Source organism: Orbicella franksi, chromosome 12 (assembly GCF_964199315.1).
Source record: "Orbicella franksi chromosome 12, jaOrbFran1.1, whole genome shotgun sequence".
Lineage (NCBI taxonomy): Eukaryota > Metazoa > Cnidaria > Anthozoa > Scleractinia > Merulinidae > Orbicella > Orbicella franksi.
Window position 1 is genome coordinate 15,786,262 of NC_138156.1, and position 20,578 is coordinate 15,806,839.

The 20,578-nt window shown below is 37.3% G+C and overlaps 1 protein-coding gene and 1 pseudogene across 1 annotated transcript in view; both read left to right on the top strand.

Moving 5' to 3' along the window:
* LOC145463633 (uncharacterized) overlaps positions 1-2,668 on the top strand; it is a 3,637-nt pseudogene extending 969 nt beyond the window's left edge.
* Positions 1-20,578, top strand: part of LOC145464359 (lymphocyte-specific helicase-like) — a 46,585-nt gene that overhangs the window by 18,791 nt on the left and 7,216 nt on the right. The window contains exons 10-13 of the mRNA XM_081448215.1: positions 3,360-3,583; positions 5,870-5,995; positions 6,739-6,841; positions 17,487-17,648. Of these exons, the coding sequence (XP_081304341.1) occupies positions 3,360-3,583; positions 5,870-5,995; positions 6,739-6,841; positions 17,487-17,648 (615 nt within the window). The remainder of the gene's footprint in view (positions 1-3,359; positions 3,584-5,869; positions 5,996-6,738; positions 6,842-17,486; positions 17,649-20,578) is intronic.

Here is a 20,578-nt window from a genome sequence, read left to right on the forward strand (position 1 = left end):
CTCACGGATTACATCAGTGGGAGACCCGACCCTGTAGCCATCTACACAAAGCCTTTACGATAAACTGGTTTCCTCTACGGGGCTATGCCCCCCCCCCTCCACCCCACTTCAATCTGATATTCAAAACCGTGACGAAGGTAACAATCGACCAAATGGAACTAATTCTTGTTGCTCCAGGCTGGCAAGCCCAGCCCTGGTGGCTGATTCTGCTGAGACTTCTATATCTCAGCCAGTGTTGCTACCGAACAGTCCAACCCTCTTAACAGACCCAACCAACCTGAACTGAGTTCATCCAATGTATCCTCGCCTTCACGTGGCCATGTTTCACATCTCTACTAACGTTTCCAAGCTGAGGGCATTCCAACAAACGTTGCCGATCTACTCATTGCAGCTACTTGTACCTCCAGCTTGTCATATCACTAGATGGCAAATTGATCATCTTTCGTCATCTATAAGTGACATTCTAATTTTCTTAAAAGAACTCTTTAACGAAGGCTTAGCATACCGATCACTTACCATTCTTTGTTCTGCTATTTTGTCAACTCATCCAAAGATAGACGGTTTTTTCAATGGGTCAGCATCCTTACGTTACTAGGTTCCTTAAAGGAGCTCCCAATAAACGTCCTCCAAAGCCCAGGTATTCCCATACCTGGAATGCTGATGTTATGATTAAATACATGATTTCTTTGGGGAAAAACAACACCCTATCACTTAAAGGTATCTCAATGAAGTTAGTCACCCTGTTTGCATTAACCTGTCCTGAACGGATTTCCGCCTTGGCTTCCCTGGATCTCGGACATTGCAGTGTCCTTCCAGAAGGGGTGTTTTTTCAGACTCACCGTCCCTAGAAAAACTGGCAGTGCAGATAAACCAGCAGAAGCATTTTTTGCCCGCTTTGACCAAGACAAGAAGCTCTGTCCCATAGATTGTTTCAGACAATATCTAAAATCATCCAGGAACATTTGACCCGTTATCCCGTCTTATCTTCCCGATAAGTTGTTTATTTCATTTAAACGCCCCCACAAACTGGTCACTTCTACATCATTGGGGCGTTAGCTACAAACCTTTATGAGTGCAGCAGGAATAGACAGTCACGTTTTTAAAGCTCACTCTGTGCATGGTGCATCTACGACAGCAGCTGTCAATGTATTTGTCCCGCTGTTGACTATCATGTCAATGGCCGACTGGTCTTCTGCTTCAATTTTCAGAACATTTTACTATAAACCCTTGTTTACTTCAGACTTTGCTACTGAGTTCTTATCCTCAAAGTAGATCTACTTGTAAACTCAGCTATTCTCCTGTTGAGTTTTGATTTATATATATAATATATATCTTATTTAAATGTTTTGTTATGTGGAACCGTGGCTGTTTTATTGCTCTTAGTGGCAGCATTAAAAACTACCATTTGTTGTCTCATATATTTCGAACGGAGTCTGTGAAATATAATGAGAATTATACTAGGGCCGTGAAGCGGCCTGAAGTTATAATTCAAATTATATGAACAGATGAAGTGAGAAATATATGAGCTTCCCACCCTTCATACCTCCCTCCTATGGAGTCTCTCTTTTGCCTGTCTATTCCATGGTGTTCAAAAGCCACCAAAGCATCACGGGACCACAAGATCTAGGTCCCAGGGCATTGTGGGTATCCCCAGGCCCCTTTTATTGTTTCTTAAGGGGGGTTTGTCCTTCTGATGGCATTAAATAGTGGTTTGAAGCACTAACTGGAAAATTCCTACCATTTGTTGTCTCATATATTTCTCACTTCGTCTGTTCATATAATTTGAATTATAACTTCAGGCCGCTTCATGGCCCTAGTATAATTCTCATTTCAGTAAAAAAGTTTTACATACAACAACAAAAATGCTTTCATTCGTTCATTCATCCATTCGTAGTTTAGTAGCCAGGCATTTCACCAGGAGATGGAGTTCTGGACACAAGTAGCTTTTGAAACTTTCTTTAATCGCATGTAAACTTAACATGTACACAGCTTTGGGGCGGAATAGTGATTCCCCACCGCGCAACATTTAGCTGCTCTAGAATGAGCTAGAATGGTGACCTTTAACTGGCAAAAAGATTTTTTATCGAAGGTTTAATGTAGTTTAACAGCAGGAAATGTAAGCCTGTGATTATGAACTGAAACAGCTCTTTTAGGAGCCGCCAAACTTGTAAAGGCAATGATAGATGCATACTCTGATATTATTAGTTCACTGAAGTTCTTATTAGTTTGCTTTACCGACTTAAAACACTTTTCGACGGAAAGCATCAATTTATGCAAATTTATGGCATGTTGTCCTGATGTTCTTGCATCCCTGATTTTTAAGGAAAATTTTGAATAAATAGGTGCAGCTTATCTTGAGAAATAAGTGAGAATATTACATTGTATTTCCTGCAGGGCTCGAAATTGTGACTCACTGGTCGCCAATGCGACCAAAAATTGAGCACTGGCGTCTAAATTTTCAGAACTGGTCGCCAGCTGGCGACTCGCGTTTTGTCCAATAACTAAAGAAAACCACGACACAACTTTTGTTTTTAAATCTTTATATTAGGAAACCAATCGGATATGGTAGCTAGTGTACAACTGACCATTCCGTCCCCAGTAAAATAATGTCTGAATATTACAAGATAATCGAAAAAATTGAATGTATATCAACACGTTAATACTGTGTTCACGGTGCGCCATATTGTTTCAGCGGCTTCTTCCAAAACTTGGATTGCAGGTGCACTTTGACACCAAGGAAGGAATCACGTGAGTTTTTACGTGCATGGAATGAAGATTCAGCCAAAAGGCTGATCCAAACTTTGAATCCTTCATCAGTTGTTGACAGGCGTTGAGGAAAGCAAGTCGGAAATAAAGAATGGCATTTCGAAGACGTAGCAAAGGGAAAATACGCAATGACCCGTGTTTGTCTCACAATGAAAGTCATGGACTTAAAATGTTTTATGCTTCGCTTCATTTAAAATGACTATGGAGACAACCATTACCTTAGGACCAGAGACATATCACCTGAGAACAACGGTAGCTTTATAACTAAGTGTTACTCGTGTTGTTTCTAATTGTTTTTGCTCTTCAATTGTGACTTTTCTTGCATGCAAAGTAATGTATAAAATCGTGTTCTTGTGTAAGTTATATATAAAAAAAGTTGGCGACCAAACTTTACGATCTGGCGACCAAAACTTTTCCGTTACTCGCCAGCTGGCTCCCGGACAAAAAAGTTAATTTCGAGCCCTGGTCCTGGAGGGTCCTTGTAAAGTCCTTGAATTTTTAAAGTTTTATAAAGCTTTATAAAGTTACATTTTGATTAATTACATGTATGCTTTATCCATATTAATTTTCTTTTGGTTGTCTTGATTCTTCAGATCCCTGTGATACTCTATCATGGTTCACAAGAGGATCGCCTTCGTCTGAGATACCAGATGGAAAAGCTGATACCAGTGGAAGGCAAAATCTTTGCTTTTCCAGTGGTAATAACTTCCTATGAGATTTGTATGAGAGATCAGAAAAGCATGCATGGCTTGGACTGGAAATACATAATTGTTGATGAGGGTCATCGCATTAAAAACCTGAACTGTAAACTAATAAGGTGAGAGGGACTGGAAAACCAAATTTCATTATTTTGGTTCTCCTGACCCAGTGATAAACTTTTGATGCATTGTGTAACATGAATATATTAATGCCTTGTCAAAAGATTAATTCACTGGTGAAAATATACAACTTCTGTATGCAAAAAAGGCACACAGGTTGGAAAAACCGAGTGGTTTATTGCATACGCAATATCTCGAAAACGAAGCGAACTTTAGCGCGAAAACTATGGGACATTGGTCAACATACCTGAACAAAACTGCATGCAAAATTTGGAGCGTTTTCGACAAAGTTCACTTTTCATTAAAATACCTAACGCCCTTTTCCTGCTGAGTCCTTCAAATAAACGAAGCCGGGCCTTTGTTATGATAAACAGAGCCAATCCTTTGTTATAATAGCCAAGCCAAGCCTTTGTTGTAAGTCAAAGTCTCGCCTGGGTTTATTATAATAAAGGATCGGCCCGCCACGACCACAAGGACTTTGATTTCACTTAGAAACCAGCAAAATGTCAATTTCACGCAACGTATAAGCTCAATTTTGTTGATTTCAGGTCAAAAGTGGTTAAAATGTTAACTCATGTTAACGCGCGACGGCAAGGATGTTGATTTCTCTTAGAAAGCAGCAAAACATCAATTTCATGCAATGTATAAGCTCAAAAATGTTGATTTTAGGTCAAAAAAGGTTTAAATGTTGATTTCATGTTAACCCCCGTGACGGAAAGGATGTTGATTTCACTTAGAAAACAGCAAAATGTTAATTTCACGCAACGTATAAGCTCAAAAATGTTGAGACATATTGTAGCCCATTAACATTGTTATTTTTAAATGTAACATAAGATATGTAATTTTATCTTTTGAACAATAAAGACACTTTATTTCAGGTCTAAATAGGTAAATGTTCTAAATGTTCAGAGTCCATTTTGAGTTTGTCTAAGCAACGTAGCTATTACTTACTGTAAATCCATCGTTCGATTTTTCCCTCCCTCCCTCCCTTTGGAGACGAGGTTGGTCATGTATTCCTGCATAATAAACAAAGGGTCACTCCTGTGTGGTGCGGTGAAGTCTGCGCAGCGACTTCCCCCAAGGTTGTTGTTTTTTCAGCACCTTTGAACATCGCTTGCTAACCGATACTCTTGTCCAATCCAGCACGTGCTGTCTGTCATTCAGCTCATAGTGCTGGGGAGATAAGTGAGGTGGTTTTGTCACGCTATCACCGGAAGTCGCATGGGCTAACCAAACGCAAGGCAGTGTTCCTCCATTAACGCCATCACAAGTTGTTTGTATTTGAGTAATAGCTCTGGTTCAATTGCAAGTCGCAACGGTTAACTTACTTTCGCTAGGAACAATGACATGAACTATTTTTGAGCACTTTCAAAATGGCCAAAAAATCTAGGGGACATTCTTGCCTGTGGCCTTGCAACTGTTTTTGTTGATTTGCACTTCGTTTTCGAGAAATAATGTATGCAAAAAAACTCAGTTTTCCGAGCAGCATCTTTTGGAGCAAATCCTTCGAAGGTAGATTTTGACGCGGCACAGTTTTTTTTTAAATAAATGTTTTGAGTTTTGAAAGAAGCAGAGAAATAGACCAGAAAAAAAAAATCGACCGACCTCATATCAAACCTGTGTCACGACAAAACATACTCGAATCCGGCCCATTTAGCACCTTATTCACTTGCACTAACAAAGCAACAGTAAGAGAATTGCATAATTATATGAATAATTAAACTAGCGGCAAATACTACGCTTGGGTGACTTCATCATTTAGCAAAACAAAATGTTTCTTTTGTTTTTCGCTCAACAAAAGATCTCAAAAAGATACCCTTGGAAAACTGAGTTTTTTGCATACGTTACTTCTTGAAAACAAAGTGCAAATCAACAAAAACAATTACGCAACGATGCTTTTCGTGTCAAAACAAGTCAGTCTGCCAAAAATTAGCTTGATCCTGCAAAAAATAAAAATTGGCCCAAAATGCTATATACGCCCTTTTTGCACAAAAGCCTTCGATTATACTGCACAGTGTAATGGTAAAGTTTGGAACAAATGCATGTATTATTGTCAAATTTGTAGTAACATTATTGTAGAGTCAAGGTGCAATGAAAAAAAAATACGTACTTTAATCTACTTGACCATTCAAGGTTTACACACAGCCTTTACATGCATAATACCATGCATATATGAATACTCAACCAAAAACAAAAAAGCTATCATGTGATTGGTTGCCTTGTACATAACTCATTGTAGAGTTGGTCATGACACTACAATAAATTTTTACTTTGTTGTTTTTTAGGGAATTGAAGACTTACATGGCAGCAAACCGTCTGCTGCTGACAGGCACTCCATTGCAAAACAATTTGTCAGAGCTATGGTCTTTGTTAAACTTTCTTCTGCCAGACATATTTGATGACCTAGAAAGGTAAGCTTAATTCAACTTAAATCTAGGTAATCTGAGCTAATCTGTATGGGTTATTGACCAAGTGTGAGGTCAAGATGGTGGGATATTGGCCAAGTTCCTTTTTTGCATGTTTGTGGACCGAGACAGAGTTGAGGTCCATAAACACACAAAAACAAGAACAAGGCCAATATCCAGCCATCTTGACTGAACAAGCTTGGTCAATAAAGGATTTATTATATGGCTTTCGTGGAAATTTTTCTTGCGGGACACGGCGGGTAGTCCCGAGCGGGCAAGATAGCTCCATCTCTCCTGCTCGGGTAGCCAATCACAGCACAGGATTTGATTCATCTTGCCCGCTCATGGAGCTAGCCATATAATAAATTGTTATAACAAATTAATGGCAGTTGTTTTCTGGTACTTAGCACTTTTTCTTTACGAGTGAATTGGAGTGAATGTATTAGTGGCCGGCTTCAGAAGGTGATTTTCAAAACATCTTAAATCGGGATAGAACTTCAGTTTTTGACTGGAAAAGGGAAATCAGCAGTCAGATATCCACAAGTAAATGACAGTTCCACTTTGATTTCAGGACTGGCTATGGGAATTGGCTGTAGATGTGTGTAGGCACTTTACTTCACATCTTGCTCCCTATCACTGAGTCAATACAAACCAATGGCAACTGGGCAGCTGTTTAGTTTCCCCCTAAATTCCTTGGATTTTATTTGAAAATTTATTTCCATTAGTTAGATGAGCTTGTCTATGTTTAGTTTTCAGAGGTGGTTTGATTTTAGCGCCATCAATGAGGATGATGGAAATGAGAGGATTATTGAACAAGAGAGGGAGCATCAAGTTTTACAGAGGCTTCATGCTGTAGGTTACATGCTTATATTTATAATGTAATGCACTCAGGGTTTACGTTCACAAAGTTTTTAATATTTAGATAAAACATAGGCAGGCAAGGCGTGCAAGAGTTATTTTTTTGTGAACTAAAAGTCTCGGAGATAGGAGTGTTCATGGAACTGTTTACAGTAATGATTTGGTTAATTTGACAAGTTTTTTTGGTTGCGATGTACAGCAAGAAAGAAACTGGGAATTCATGATGTACATACGATGTTACATCGGTAATGGTAAGATAACTAAATAGTAAGTCATAAAATGTTTGACTGAACAAACTACATTAACCTGACACGTCTGCAGATTAATGTAGATACCATCTTATTTTCTAACAGGCAATTTGGTTTGTTCTTTGATACAACCCACACTGATTGGTGTGACACGTGCACATGCATAACTCCCTCACTCACCAATCACATAGCCCTTCCAACCCCTAAAAGGAATTTTTGCTCAAAAATACTCAAGTTAAGAGAACTTTTTGTATTTTATACGAGTCATAAGTTTATCCTTTTTATACAACACAATGCAACAACACTACTTCACCAAAAATAGAAAGAAAGAGAAAAAAACCTCTCTGACATGTTGAAAGTCACGCGGTCTTCAAAGAACAGTTGAACAGTTTTCATACTTTTTACCTTTAAACTCATCACAAATAGGTGAGCTTGGGAAGTGGTGCCTGAAAGGTTAGTGGGGAGCAGAAGCCATAAGCGGAAGGGGAGGTATCCATGGCAACCCTGGAAGCGGGAACCACCCCCAAAAGCAGCCACTAACTGGCACCGTCACACTGAATGAATCAGTGGAAATGATCCGCAACAATCAGCTGGCAGCACAGTACGTGCAATGCAATGTGACAAAACAGCCCTGCAAATCTCCAAAGGGCCGCCCCGCAAGTCACGTACTGTAAAAGTGGAAACCGCTGACTACATTGGTTTGAGTCTAACTTTGCCTAAATCATATTCAGCCACATTTAAAAATATTGGACTGAAAAGAATGTCATAAAATGCCCATCAAATCAAAAGATATATTTTAAACTGCTACTGCAGAGACGTAAAAACCGTCCTGAAATGAAAGCTTCTTTTTTGTTTAATATGCTGGGAACAATAGCTGATAACTTGTCAGCTCTAATTGAATTTACTCCCATGTAAAAAACAAAAGTGTTAAGTTACCATTTGTAACTAAAGATAGCACACATCTCGTGGGAACAAGTGGTTACGATTCGTCATTCATGTCATTCGTCATTTGTGTCGATTCGTGTCAAATTACACTTTGTAACTAAAAAAAGCTTGTTATTATACTTGCATACAACAAGAACAAAGCAATCGTTACCTGCACTTACTATAGTAAACGTTAGAACTGTTTCAAATCTAAATAGTCTCGTCTCCTCTTAAACATGTCCTAAGAACTAGAAGCAACGATTTGTGACCTCTAATTGAATTTACTCCTGGTGAAAAACTAAAGTATCAAGTTACCTTTGTAACTAAAAATAGAAATATCTTGTTCCATTTGCATACTATTAACTTGTGAACTGTTTCAAAACTCAAGGCTCATCTCGTTCATAACTAGCCACCATTACACATGCACTCTGAAACAACCCAATGAATGTATGTAACTGTCATACTCCGCTCCAAACTGGACAAAAAATCACAAACCGGCAACATACACGTCAGTCTTTATTTTTCAATTACCAAAGTCCTTGTGTTTAATACAATATAACGCTCAAGACTTCGTATACCTCACTTAAGTTATCTTGAACAAAAATAATTTCCTTTTCCTGCAACTACAATTCATGTTGGTTATTAATGTGAATAAGTGAAAACCCTGATAACATTGAGCTACATTGAAGAGAAAAGATTTCGTTTCATTAAAACGTATCTTCTCATTCCAGTAGTAAACAAGAACCATTATAATTATTGTAAAATCATCACAGGATAATGTCTTTTTGTTCTGTTAACCAAATTAATCGTAGTCTCTTCGCTTTTCACATTGAAACTTATCAATGGATGCTGAAATTAATGACACATCTGGAACACTCATTACGAACTCTGCAGAAATATTTAGGTTTCAATACAACATGCAAACCATTTCAACCTGGTCACAACCTCTTTGCATTCCCAGTAGTGCATTCTGCCCCCCTAAAATACAATTGATCCTATCATGGAAACCACATCAACTTGTTATTTTCATTCACATCTTAAATCTAGTAGTAGAGCGGCTAAGACTCAATTCAAAAACTTACCTAATGGGAAAAGCTCACCCTTCATCTCATGCTCATAGTTATATGCCAAACACTATGTTTCTTTGACTGATTATCCAGTTGCAAATGATTATCAAACCCGCCCACAAAATCCTCAGCCTAACCCAGAGAAAATGCCAAAGTAAGCCCAATGTATGAATACTTCCTCATCTTTTATAGAAGAATAAATATGGCGGTTCTGAACTGTATCGGGATCAAATCTTCTCACATACCATTTACCTTTACAACAAGAACTTTGATTGGCTGTTTATGATAGATCCAATCTGATTGGTGTGACATACATACATCTCTCACTCACTCATCCATTGACCCGTCCATAACATACCCCGATGCACCAACTGAGAGGTATTTTTTACAAAAAAAAATAATGCAAAAATAGACAGGATGCCAGATATTTGTGGAAAAAATTAATGGGATAAGCAAGCCTGCAAATAACCATCAGTCATCGGACAATTGTCCGGTAAATTTGAGGTTTTGACAGGTAAAAGCTTAGCCTGGTCAGAGACTCTGACCTGTGCTAAACAAAAAATGTGTGCTAAACAAAAAATTTCTGTGCTAAACAAAAAATATTTTAACTGGAAATTTTCAGCTGACTATGGAACAAGTTATTTTATTAACTGCCAAACAATGGTAGACAAAAAAAGCTTTGTTATCAGTTTTGGTTTTATTCCATTTCTGAGACGTAATTTTAAATGCCACGTCAAATTGTAAACACACCACTATTCAGGCTATATGTTAATTGACACATTTTGCGTGAAAAGATCATGAAGCCTCATTTAGTCTGAATCATGTTTGTCTGAAAAACTGCTAAAATCTGTGGTCTTATGTTGTCACTCATTGCTTGTTATCTGCAAGTGTTGTGGAATTAATTTTCAGTCATAATTTGACCCGATTAAAATTTTATGCAAATTGGCTACACGGCCCAAATTTTCGTTTATCTGAATGCAATCGCTTTTAAATACTTTAAAACCTCTAAAACGTAACCAAATGTTTTTCTAGTCCGTATGATCTAAAATCAGCTTTATAGCTCTTTAAAGTCTTTCTTTACCTCTGTGGTTCAGCATAGTTTGAATTAGTTTCCGTACCACAGACATATTTTTGAGAAAAGCGTAAATGTACAAATTAGTCATGCCTTGTAATCACAACCACTTCCAATTCAAATTTCATCTAATTATGCAAATTTTTTATTCAATTGACCCCAAAAATTTTCAGCAGAAACTTGCCTTCAGAAAAAGTCAAAGAATCAATTTCAGCCAATTTTCAAGTCTCTAAATATTATTGTGAGTTTTTATACTGACAACCTGTCCATGTGGGATTTTTTGTGCTTTTCCTTAGATGTCATGGAAAACGTGATATGCAGGAAAATACAGAATACATGATGATCGAGTGAGGGAAGGCAAACTAGGGGTACAACCGTTTGTAAATTTGTCAATTTTTAACAGGTAAAATACCTGACTTAACCATTTTACACTCAGTTGACTTTACTTTTAAGCCATTCAAATATGCTACCAACATTTTGGTGAAGGGTCAGCACTCAAATACCAAAATGTCTCAAATGTCTCTTATTTTTAATTTCTAATCACAAAACAAATTTGTCTGACCAGACTGGCTTTTTGTTAAGTCAAAACTTGTCCTTGGCCTGACAAATGACCTGCTTATACACAAAAATTATTTGCAGGCTTGGATAATGGATATTTACAACATATTTACCAGAATATCAAGTAAGAAAATTGCTGGTTTGTGATACAGTTTATTACATCTCACAGTTAGTACACGGGCTGTGATTGGTCAATTTAGGGGGCCGTAATCTACCGTACAGCCCGCTAAAATTTAAAGCTGTTTTTGTTACCAAAATGTTTCGAAGTTTATCGACAAGTGTCCTTAACTTTTTTTAGCAAGTAAAAGAACAAAATTGTGTATTAACACCGACTAATGATTTTAAACGATCAGTTCCAATTGCTTTCCAGGTGCATTAGAAATTTTAAGCCACTCCGCATGAATAGAAATCGTTCCCAAGCCGTCAGACACTCAGTCCGTACTGTAAGTTATGGATCCCAGTTTTTCCCCTTTGATTTATGGTCCGTGCACTTCGCGCTTGGGCAATAAATTGATGGGGAAAAACTCGGTCCATAACTTACAGTACGGCCCTCGAACTCGGTTAGTAAGAGGTATATAATTAGGCCAAAAATTAACGGGATATGCAGGGCTTGAAAAAAAACCCGTCCAGTCCTCCGGGACAAGTAGATTTTCCCTTCGAACAAGTAACTTTCTCTCCTTACTTGCCCCATGGGCAAGGACCCAGGCAAGTTGTTCACCAACTAAATTTTTGATAACGATTTTGAGAAGAAAAGGTAAATTTTAGGCTCAAGGGTAATCAAGTGTTCAAGTAGATGAAGCTTGACAAAAATTTCAATTTATAGCATTGTTTAGTTGATTGCGTGATGCGCACTCATGGCTCACAAGTGATTGCCTAGCATGTGATCAAAATCTGCCCCAATCAAATTTATTTCCAGGAATAAAAAATAGCTGCGTTGGGCACGAAAACGCTGTGTTTATTTGTTAAGATTTTAGCAATTTTCTGCAAGCATTTTCTAGTTTCTCTGTACAAAACTTATCTCAACAGCGATATATTAAAGCTGTAGAAATTGTACGCGAAAAGAAGCCGCATATTTTTACCGCGAAAACAAAGCCAGCATTTTTGATGTTAAAATCCAGGTAAGTCTCTATTTTCGGTGAAACATGCAAGTTTGCCAGTGATGACATACTTAGGCGCTGCTGCGCGAAATGAAAAGTATTATATCAAAATACTTTCTGAGTTCCCAGAAGATGACTTAAAATAGTTTCCTTCAAATGAAGATGTTTTCCCTCAACTGAAACTATTTTTCATTCACCCAAATGACAAATTATGCTCTCGCCAGCTTTTCAAATTCGACACTGTGCCTGTGTCAAAACTGAAGTGGGAAGGCGACTTGTTAATTCTGCGTTTTGTAAATTTCTCGCGCTTCTCTTCACAATGATTTCATGGAGCTAGACAAGATGTAGGTGAACATTCAAGGAGTCGAACACGATCTTTGACGAATTGATCAAATTGATTCAAGGCTGTATAATGACGAAGATACCCAGCATGTAATACAGGAACTAGGAATTACGTACATGAATGAACAAGTACAACTTTGCAAACTTTGTTTCTTCAACTGGGAGGCACTAGCAAAAGATTTTTTTTTTTAATTTTATTTGTTATCTGCATGTGCTTACAGGTACAGTATTTACATTGTTGCAAGTGTTAATTATTGTGTATAGGTAATATAAGTGTGATTACAAGTACAGTATTGACATTGTTACAAGTGCTAATTATAATATATAAGTGATGTAGGTGTGTTTACAAGAGCAGTATTTACATTATTACAAGTGCTAATTATAATATATAAGTAATATAATATATATAATATAAGTGTGTTTACAAGTACAGTATTTACATTGTTACTAGTGCCAATTAAAATATTTAAGTGAAATAGGTGTGTATACAAGTGCATGTCACTTATAATGCGTTGGAGGAGGGGTGTTTTTTCCTATTTAATTATTAAGAAAGATGTTCTATTCTGTATTTGGTTAACACTTTATCAATGAAAGTGGACAGGTGAATAGCTTTGTTTTGCATCTTACAAGTGTAGATGTAGAATCTCACAAACAAGATCGTATAATTAAATTTCTTTAATAATGTTTTATCGTATGGGCCGGGCATGATGCCAAATAGTTTTTCTTCTATTGTTGGACTAAAATTCAAATTATTGACAGCATTAAACCAGTCGATGACGTTTTTAACAAAGCTCTTAACAAATTCGCAATCATTAAATGTGTGATCAATTGAATCATGTTCAGCGCAATAGAGGCATTCACCATCCGTTTTGATTCTGTATCTAAAAAGTTCCTTTTTTGTTACAACAATTCTATGAATAAGTTTGAATTGAAATTCTTTTAATTTTGTTTCCTTACAAATGTTTTTCAGCGAGGAAACTATTTTTTCCCATGTCTCCCCATCCAACTGCATGGTTTGATTCCATTTCGTTGCGCCAGTTTGACACCTCGTGTGAATTTTTTTGTTAATTAAACAATAGAAGTCCCTAGTTTTGGCTTTGACTAAGTTAATTTCTGTCAAGTCGTCTAGTTGGAAAAGGGGGTTGTTCTCGATGTATGGTTCACTTTCTGGTGGTAATGTGTTTTTTGCTTTTGTGGCTAGATGCTTAGGTATCACACTTACAACTTGATAAAATTGGAGAAAGTTTGTTTTGCAAGCGAATTTGTTTTTAAATTCTTGATAAGACATAAACTGGCCATTGCTGTTCAACAGGTCTTGTATAAAAAGAATGTTGTTGTTAAGCCATTCACTGATGAAAATGGGCTTCCCTCCAACGAGGATTTCTTTGTTATTGAATACGATCATATCCTGTCCTCTGTCATAGTTATACAAGGTTTTCAATTCATTAAAAAATTTTAAAATGTCTTTATAAAATGATGGGAAACCGTCGATATATTTTGTGTCGTAGTTACATCTTAAAAGAAAGCTCAGACCGCTGTATTTTCCTAGATAATGGTCTGGAACAGTTTTCCAGTTTTTTCTTCCCGGTGCGAAAAGTCTCGGAATCCAAGCTAACCTCAGTGCCTTTATCATAGTTTCTACATCAATCATATGTATACCCCCTTTATCTCGATCTTGATAGAGCCCTTCTCTTTTTATTTTGTCTTTTTTGTTTTTCCATAGAAATCTAAACAGTTTTGTTTTGATTATTGGTATTGTTTCTTGAGGTACATTGAGATTTGATGCTGAGTAAATGAGTTGTGATAGTGCCAGAGATTTTATGATTAGTACTCTCCCAAATAGTGTAAGGTCATGTGCCCTCCATAGGTCCAGATTTGTTTGCAATTTTTGTAACCTGTGGTTGAAATTATGTTGGTTATTTCCCTTTTCGTCGTACGAAACATGGATTCCTAAGATTTTAACTGGGTTATGTAGCCATTTCATTTGTAATGGATTGCCCTTATTATTTTTCAGTTTTCCCAACCAGAGCGCTTTTGTTTTCTTCCGGTTTAGTTTAAGGCCCGCTTACGTACCAAAGTTATCGATTATTTCTAAGGTCTTTTTGACAGAGGCCAGGTCAGCACACAAAAGATTTGTATCATCTGCATACTGGCTCAATTTCAGTTCTTTTCCTAATATTTCAATTCCTTTGACGTGTAGGTCTTGTCGGATTTTACTGGCCATTATTTCTGCTGAAAGAATAAACAAATACGGGGATGGTGGGCACCCCTGACGGACTCCTAGACGGCCGAAACCAGTTTGTCAAAAAAGCATTGTTTAATGCTGCATTCTCTATGTTGGTGTAAAAGGTGCTAACCCATTTTTGAATACTCGTACCGAAATTGAAGACATCCAGTGTTCTCATTATAAAGGGCCATTCAAGTGAGTCAAAGGCTTTTCTGAAGTCTAGAGACACTAGAATGCCTGGGATGTTATGCCTCTTAGTATATTCCATAATGTCAATTATGAGGCGGATATTTTCCCCAATATAGCGCCCTTTTATAAACCCGGTTTGGTCCGAGTTTACTAGCTTTGGCAGCAAAGCTTCTATTCTCCTAGCTATGGCCTTAGTTGCTATCTTGCAATCAACATTAAGTAAAGTTATTGGTCGCCAGTTCGATAAATCTAACAGGGAGCCGTCCTCCTTTGGTATAAGAGTAATGATGCCTCTTCTTTGGGAGATGGTAAGCTAATTTGTTTCATAAGCTTCATTGAAGCTTTCGACGAGGTTATGTCCTAGCAGTTCGAAAAAAAACTTATAAAATTCTACCGTAAAACCATCCTCACCTGGAGACTTGTCATTTTGGAAAGTTTCTAAAACCTGTTTACATTCGTCATACGTTAGGAGGCCTTCGAGTTCATCTCGCTCTTCATCAGAAAGCTTAGGCAGGTGCAATTCCTGAATAAAGCTGTCGTATTCCTCCTGTGTTGCACTAGATGCTGATGTGTATAAATCATTAAAGTAGTTTTCAATAGCATCTAAAACCTGGGTCTCGCTTTTAATAATCGTTTCATCCTCCATCCGTAGTTGAGATATAGTCTTTTTATTGTAGTTTCTTCTCTCTAAGTTAAAAAAAGTATTTGGTGGGGCGCTCACCTTTTTCCACCCATCTACACTTTGATCTAAAGATTGCTGCATTTCCCTTCTTGGTGTATATTGTTTGAAGTTCTGTTTTGAGATCCTCAAATTCGTTTAAGACCTGATCAATGTCAGGGGAATGAAAATTATTACAAATGAACTCATCTAACACCTGAAGTCGACGTGTTATTTCCATTTCCCTACAATTTGTTGATTTTGCTAAATTTTGGCTGAAAGAGATGGTTGCTGCTCTAATTTCCATTTTGAGCATCTCCCAAAAAAGTCGTTTGTCAGTTAACTTGGAGTAATAAGAGCAAGTTTGAAAATATGTTTTACATATTTTGTTGACATAATCTTCATTATTCAACAGAGAATTATTAAATTTCCAGAGTCCACCTCCTCTAGGTGTTTCATTAGACAAAGACAATGATATGTAAATTGCTTTAGGTTCAGACGCTATAGCAGGATAGATTTCACTCTTTTTGACGAATTGTGTCAAGTTTTTGGCCACCAAAAAAAAGTCTATCCTGGATTTTACTTTTAAAACCTTAGATCCGTAAGAATACTTGTGCAATTTTGGATGTCGTTCTCTTTGAATGTCCACGAGATCCAGTATATCCGTAGTAGTCAGGACTAAATTTCTATAATTGGTTGCTTTCCAGGGCTTGCCACCAATTTTATCATTCTTTGATAAGGTGCAATTCCAGTCGCCACCTACGATCAGTGTAGTCAGTTCTGATTTGTCTATAAGACAATTATTTAGTTCTTGCAAAAATTCTAGTTGTTCACCTTGATTGTTTGGGGCATAAATATTGCAGAGCAATAGCATTAAAGAGTTGATAAGAATAGTAATTAACACGATTCTTCCAAACTTTTTGCTAAAAGAATACTCGATTTTGTCTTGCACCAAGGGATGGATCAGAATGCAAATACCTTTGCTGTGTTTGGTGCCATGGGAAAAGAATATTTTACCTCCCCATTCATTTCTCCAAATAGTTTCATCATTCACTTCAGAATATGTTTCTTGTAGAAAATAGAGTTTCGATTTTTGATCTTTAAGGTAAGAAAAAATACTCCTTTCACTTTGCTCTCTTAATCCTCTTACGTTTAACGATGTAATGTCATAAGTTAGCTTGTTAGACATGCAGAAAACTGAAAATTATGGTAAATTAATAAAGAAATAAAGCAAACACGAAAAGAAAAAAAAGTAAACGAAAACTTATTTAAGAGTTTTCCTTCTGGCCTCTCGGGCACCTGGTTCCTGTCCCCACCTACAAGTCCAAGAGTACATCATACTACTGTGGTTACCTTAGAGATTCTCCAGGTCAGTCTTTTCATAGACTCTGATCAGACTTCCCTCCGGGGAAGTTTTGATGAATATTTTCCTGTCCATTGACCATACGGATGTCAACAAACCATCCTTTCACTTTTGGTTCGCCTGTTTAAGGATATCCCGCCTGTAGGATGTTAGGTTCTCGTTTAGGTAGATTCGTCCTGATTCTGCTCTAGTTGCCGCTGTTGAGTCGGGATATAGGTCAGAGACGCAGACATGTTTCAACTTGGCTCTCCCCTTGTACATTCTTGTTTTCGCTTTATGGCTTTGAAACTTTACAATAATTGGCTTTACACCTTTCCTGTGGAGCTTGTGTGATATTTCAAAGTCGTTTGGATTTATATCCACTTCTAAAGCCTCGGCAAGCTTAAGGACAACCTCCTCGGTTGAGGTGTACTGGTAAAAGATGCTGTGGGACAAAGTTTAATTCCTGATGACATTTTTTTATCACGTTCAAAAATTCCAGGGAAAGTTGAATTTGACGCCATAAAAGCGGAATGAAGAAGTCAAAAGTTGTGGAAATATTACAATTTATTGGCATGAACATGAAAGTGATCAGCACTAGTAGGACTACGGTCAAGATGGGTTTATTACATTAAAACACGCCTGTAGTTTGTCCATTTTTGGGTTCATGAATTATTATTGAGTTTAAAAACTTGGGCAAGCAGGGAATTGCCCCAGGCAAGCAAAATCTGAGAGTTACTTGCCCAACGGGCAAGGTGGAATTCAAATATTTTTCGAGTCCTGGATATGGAATACTCAGGGAGCCCCCTACCCCAAGGGGGCCTCAAATATTTTTTTCCAAGTCGTCCATGATATAGTTACAAAAAATAAAATAAAAAAAGTTACAATGTGATGTTTACTTACACTTATTTCCAGATCCTAACACCTTTCCTTTTGAGACGCTTGAAGACTGATGTTGAGTTGTCACTTCCACCAAAGAAGGAAGTTTTGGTTTATGCACCATTGACTCTAAAGCAGCAGACCTTCTACAAAGCTAGTTTAGACAAGACTCTCCCTGATATTGTTGGTGATAAAAAGGTATATTACGATCATGAAATCCTGAGGCTTGCAGCAGCATTAGTAGTAGTACTAAAGTAGTTACGGCAGCAACAGTAGCAGTAGCAGTGGTAGTGGCAGTAGTAGCTGTAGTATAGCTGTAGTTGTGACTGTCTTATATGTAGTAGGACTCCAATTGCACTAACCTGAAAAAGACAAGTCGAGGACAAATCTTAATATTTTTTTGGTTCATTCATGAAGAGCTGGAATGGACTACTGAATGATGTTCGTGATAATAGAGTGATTTAGCAACAGAACAGGAATGTCAGTAGATGACGGCACACGCAGCAAAAATACGCACAAGGAACTGGGTTGACGTCGTCATGTTTTGACTGAAATGTGATTTAGCAAAGAGGTGTGAGGTGAATGCCCATGTTCTGGAACGATTTACTCATTGTTCTTTTGCTTTCCAAAGTTGTTGATCAATAACAAACAAACAAGGTGTTTTTCATTTGAATTTCGCCTTTTTGACCTATTACCTCGCAAGTAACATGGAATGGTTTATATTCTTTTGATCAAGGGGATCGTGTTTACTGAGCAAAGCTTATATTTTTGGCCTTGAGCCCGTGCATTCGCTTTTGGTAAGTTAGATGTATAGTGCTGTAGTTATATAAGTCCTTTAAAAATTCTATGTATTAAACATAGCCTGAGTTTTATCTTGGTGTGGTCATGTATTTGTTTGCATTATATAAAAATGATGCAATCAAAATTTCGCATAAACCAAGGCCAAAACAAATCGCAGAAATTGCAAGTCTTGCCACTGTTCACTACGCTTTGTTGATTTCACAATATACAAACAAAATTGATGACATGGAATTCGCTTGTTTATACGGTGCGAGTTCATCAAGACTGACTTTTCCATATTATAAATTATTAACGCTTTGGCATTGATGCTTGGGATGAGTCAGAATGCTGGACTGAGATAAGATTTGGGAGGCAGGACCTAGTGCTACGTGAAAATTTGCAAATTCCAGACAAGATAGTGTGTTGTCAAAGATCTGTGTGCGAGGGAATGGAGGGAATGTGTATTCTCTTAAAAAGACTAACGTATCCTTATCGTTAAACATATGGTGCACCGCTTTGGCAGAAATCTGACTGAGCTATGTCTTGTATTCAATGAGATGCTAGACTTGATCTACACAAATCATTGTCATCGTCTTAGGAACTGGGATAGGAATCCCTTTCTGCAACCAGGTCAGTTGCATAGATATGCAGATGCCATTCACCTTCAGGGGTCACCACTCGAAAACTGTTTTGGTTTTGTGGATGGAACTGTGAGAAGTGTAGCTTGTCCAACGCAGAATGAGCCTGTCATGTATAATGGACACAAACAAGTCGACAGTATCAAATGTCAGATTGTCGTAACACCAAATAGTCTAATCGCAAACATGTCTGGCCCGTTTGAAGGCAAAAGGCATGATAATACAATATCAGGAACTGGAGGAAATGAGTCTGGTTTACTGACCGATACTGAGGTGCGTAGCCTTCTGCAATGGGGAGCCACTTTGTTTGTATGGTGACCCTGCTTATCCCTTCAGAGTACATCTCCAGAGACCATTCAGAGGCAACAATTTGACTTTACAACATATCCATGAGTAAGGTCAGAGTGGTAGTGGAATTGTTGTTTGGGAACATAACAAATTATTTTAAATTTATTGACTTTATATGCAAATGAAAGTTAATTTGAGTTCAGTGGGAAGCAGTCAAAATTTCGCGTAAACCACGGATACTAGTAGTTTGATAAGGTGACGACGAAGTAAAATTTAGTTTAATATAGGTTTTAATTACAGCACAACTCTCTCTTCTTGTATCTTTTTAGCACTCCAAATTCAACATGCAAAAAGTGTAGACCAGTGTGGAAAGAAAGTAACGTTTATTCTTACCTTTGAATTAGAGCTGTCATCCGTCAGTGCAGCAAAAATACAACAACAACAAAAGCAAAGAAAATTAACGAAAAAGATTTAATGTTATTGACTGCTTGAAGTCAAAATATGCAGCAAAAATACAACAACAACAAAAGCAAAGAAAATTAACGAAAAAGATTTAATGTTATTGACTGCTTGAAGTCAAAATATGCAGCAAAGTTGTTTAATTAATTCACAGCTTTTGCAATTAGAGTTTTCCAAGTACCTTAAGGAAACATTTTAAACAAGAACCCACAAATTGTCAGAAACCCTACTCAAATTTAAAATCTGCAAGGAAATCTTTGCCCCTTTGTGTTGTCTTTTGGGAACTTGCATGAATCCGTACAAAAAATTATAGCGGTACATTTAACAAATATCTTGAGTGAAAACAACACGAAAAAAAAAACAATTACCCTGCAAATGATTTTTAAATTCATTTCAAGAGATAGTCTTACCTTTACAACTGGAAAAATTTGGAAGAATCTCCAGCGTTCTGGTTGCGATGTGAAAGCTATTGAAATGCCGTCCTGAACTTGTTGCGAGAACAACAACGCCAACACCGGAAGTCAAAATAGACTGGCGTCCAGATTCTTCCACATGCTCTCGTTCCCGTTCTGTTGTTAAATCATTCTATTGCTTATTTAGGACTGTTTAAAAGTGATTGTGTAAAAGGATCCTGGAATAGCACAGGTGATTCTGGATTTCTCCCAACATCCACAAGAAACTAAAATTAATAGGTTTGAGAAATCCTAAGGGGTAAAATTACAGTGAAACATATCCAAGGGAAACAACTTTTCAGTGTTAATTAACCGTACCATTTAAACAAGATACAACAACGATGTTACAAATTAAATCAAGTTCAGAAGCTATAGACAGAGTTACATTTATAAAAATGTCAATTTTTGGAACAAGGAAAAGTTGAATTTTTGTAAACGATGTGCACCAAAACAAAGCTAATGCACTCCACTAATCTTTGATTACTGCTAGTATTTGTGTTAGGATAAGGTG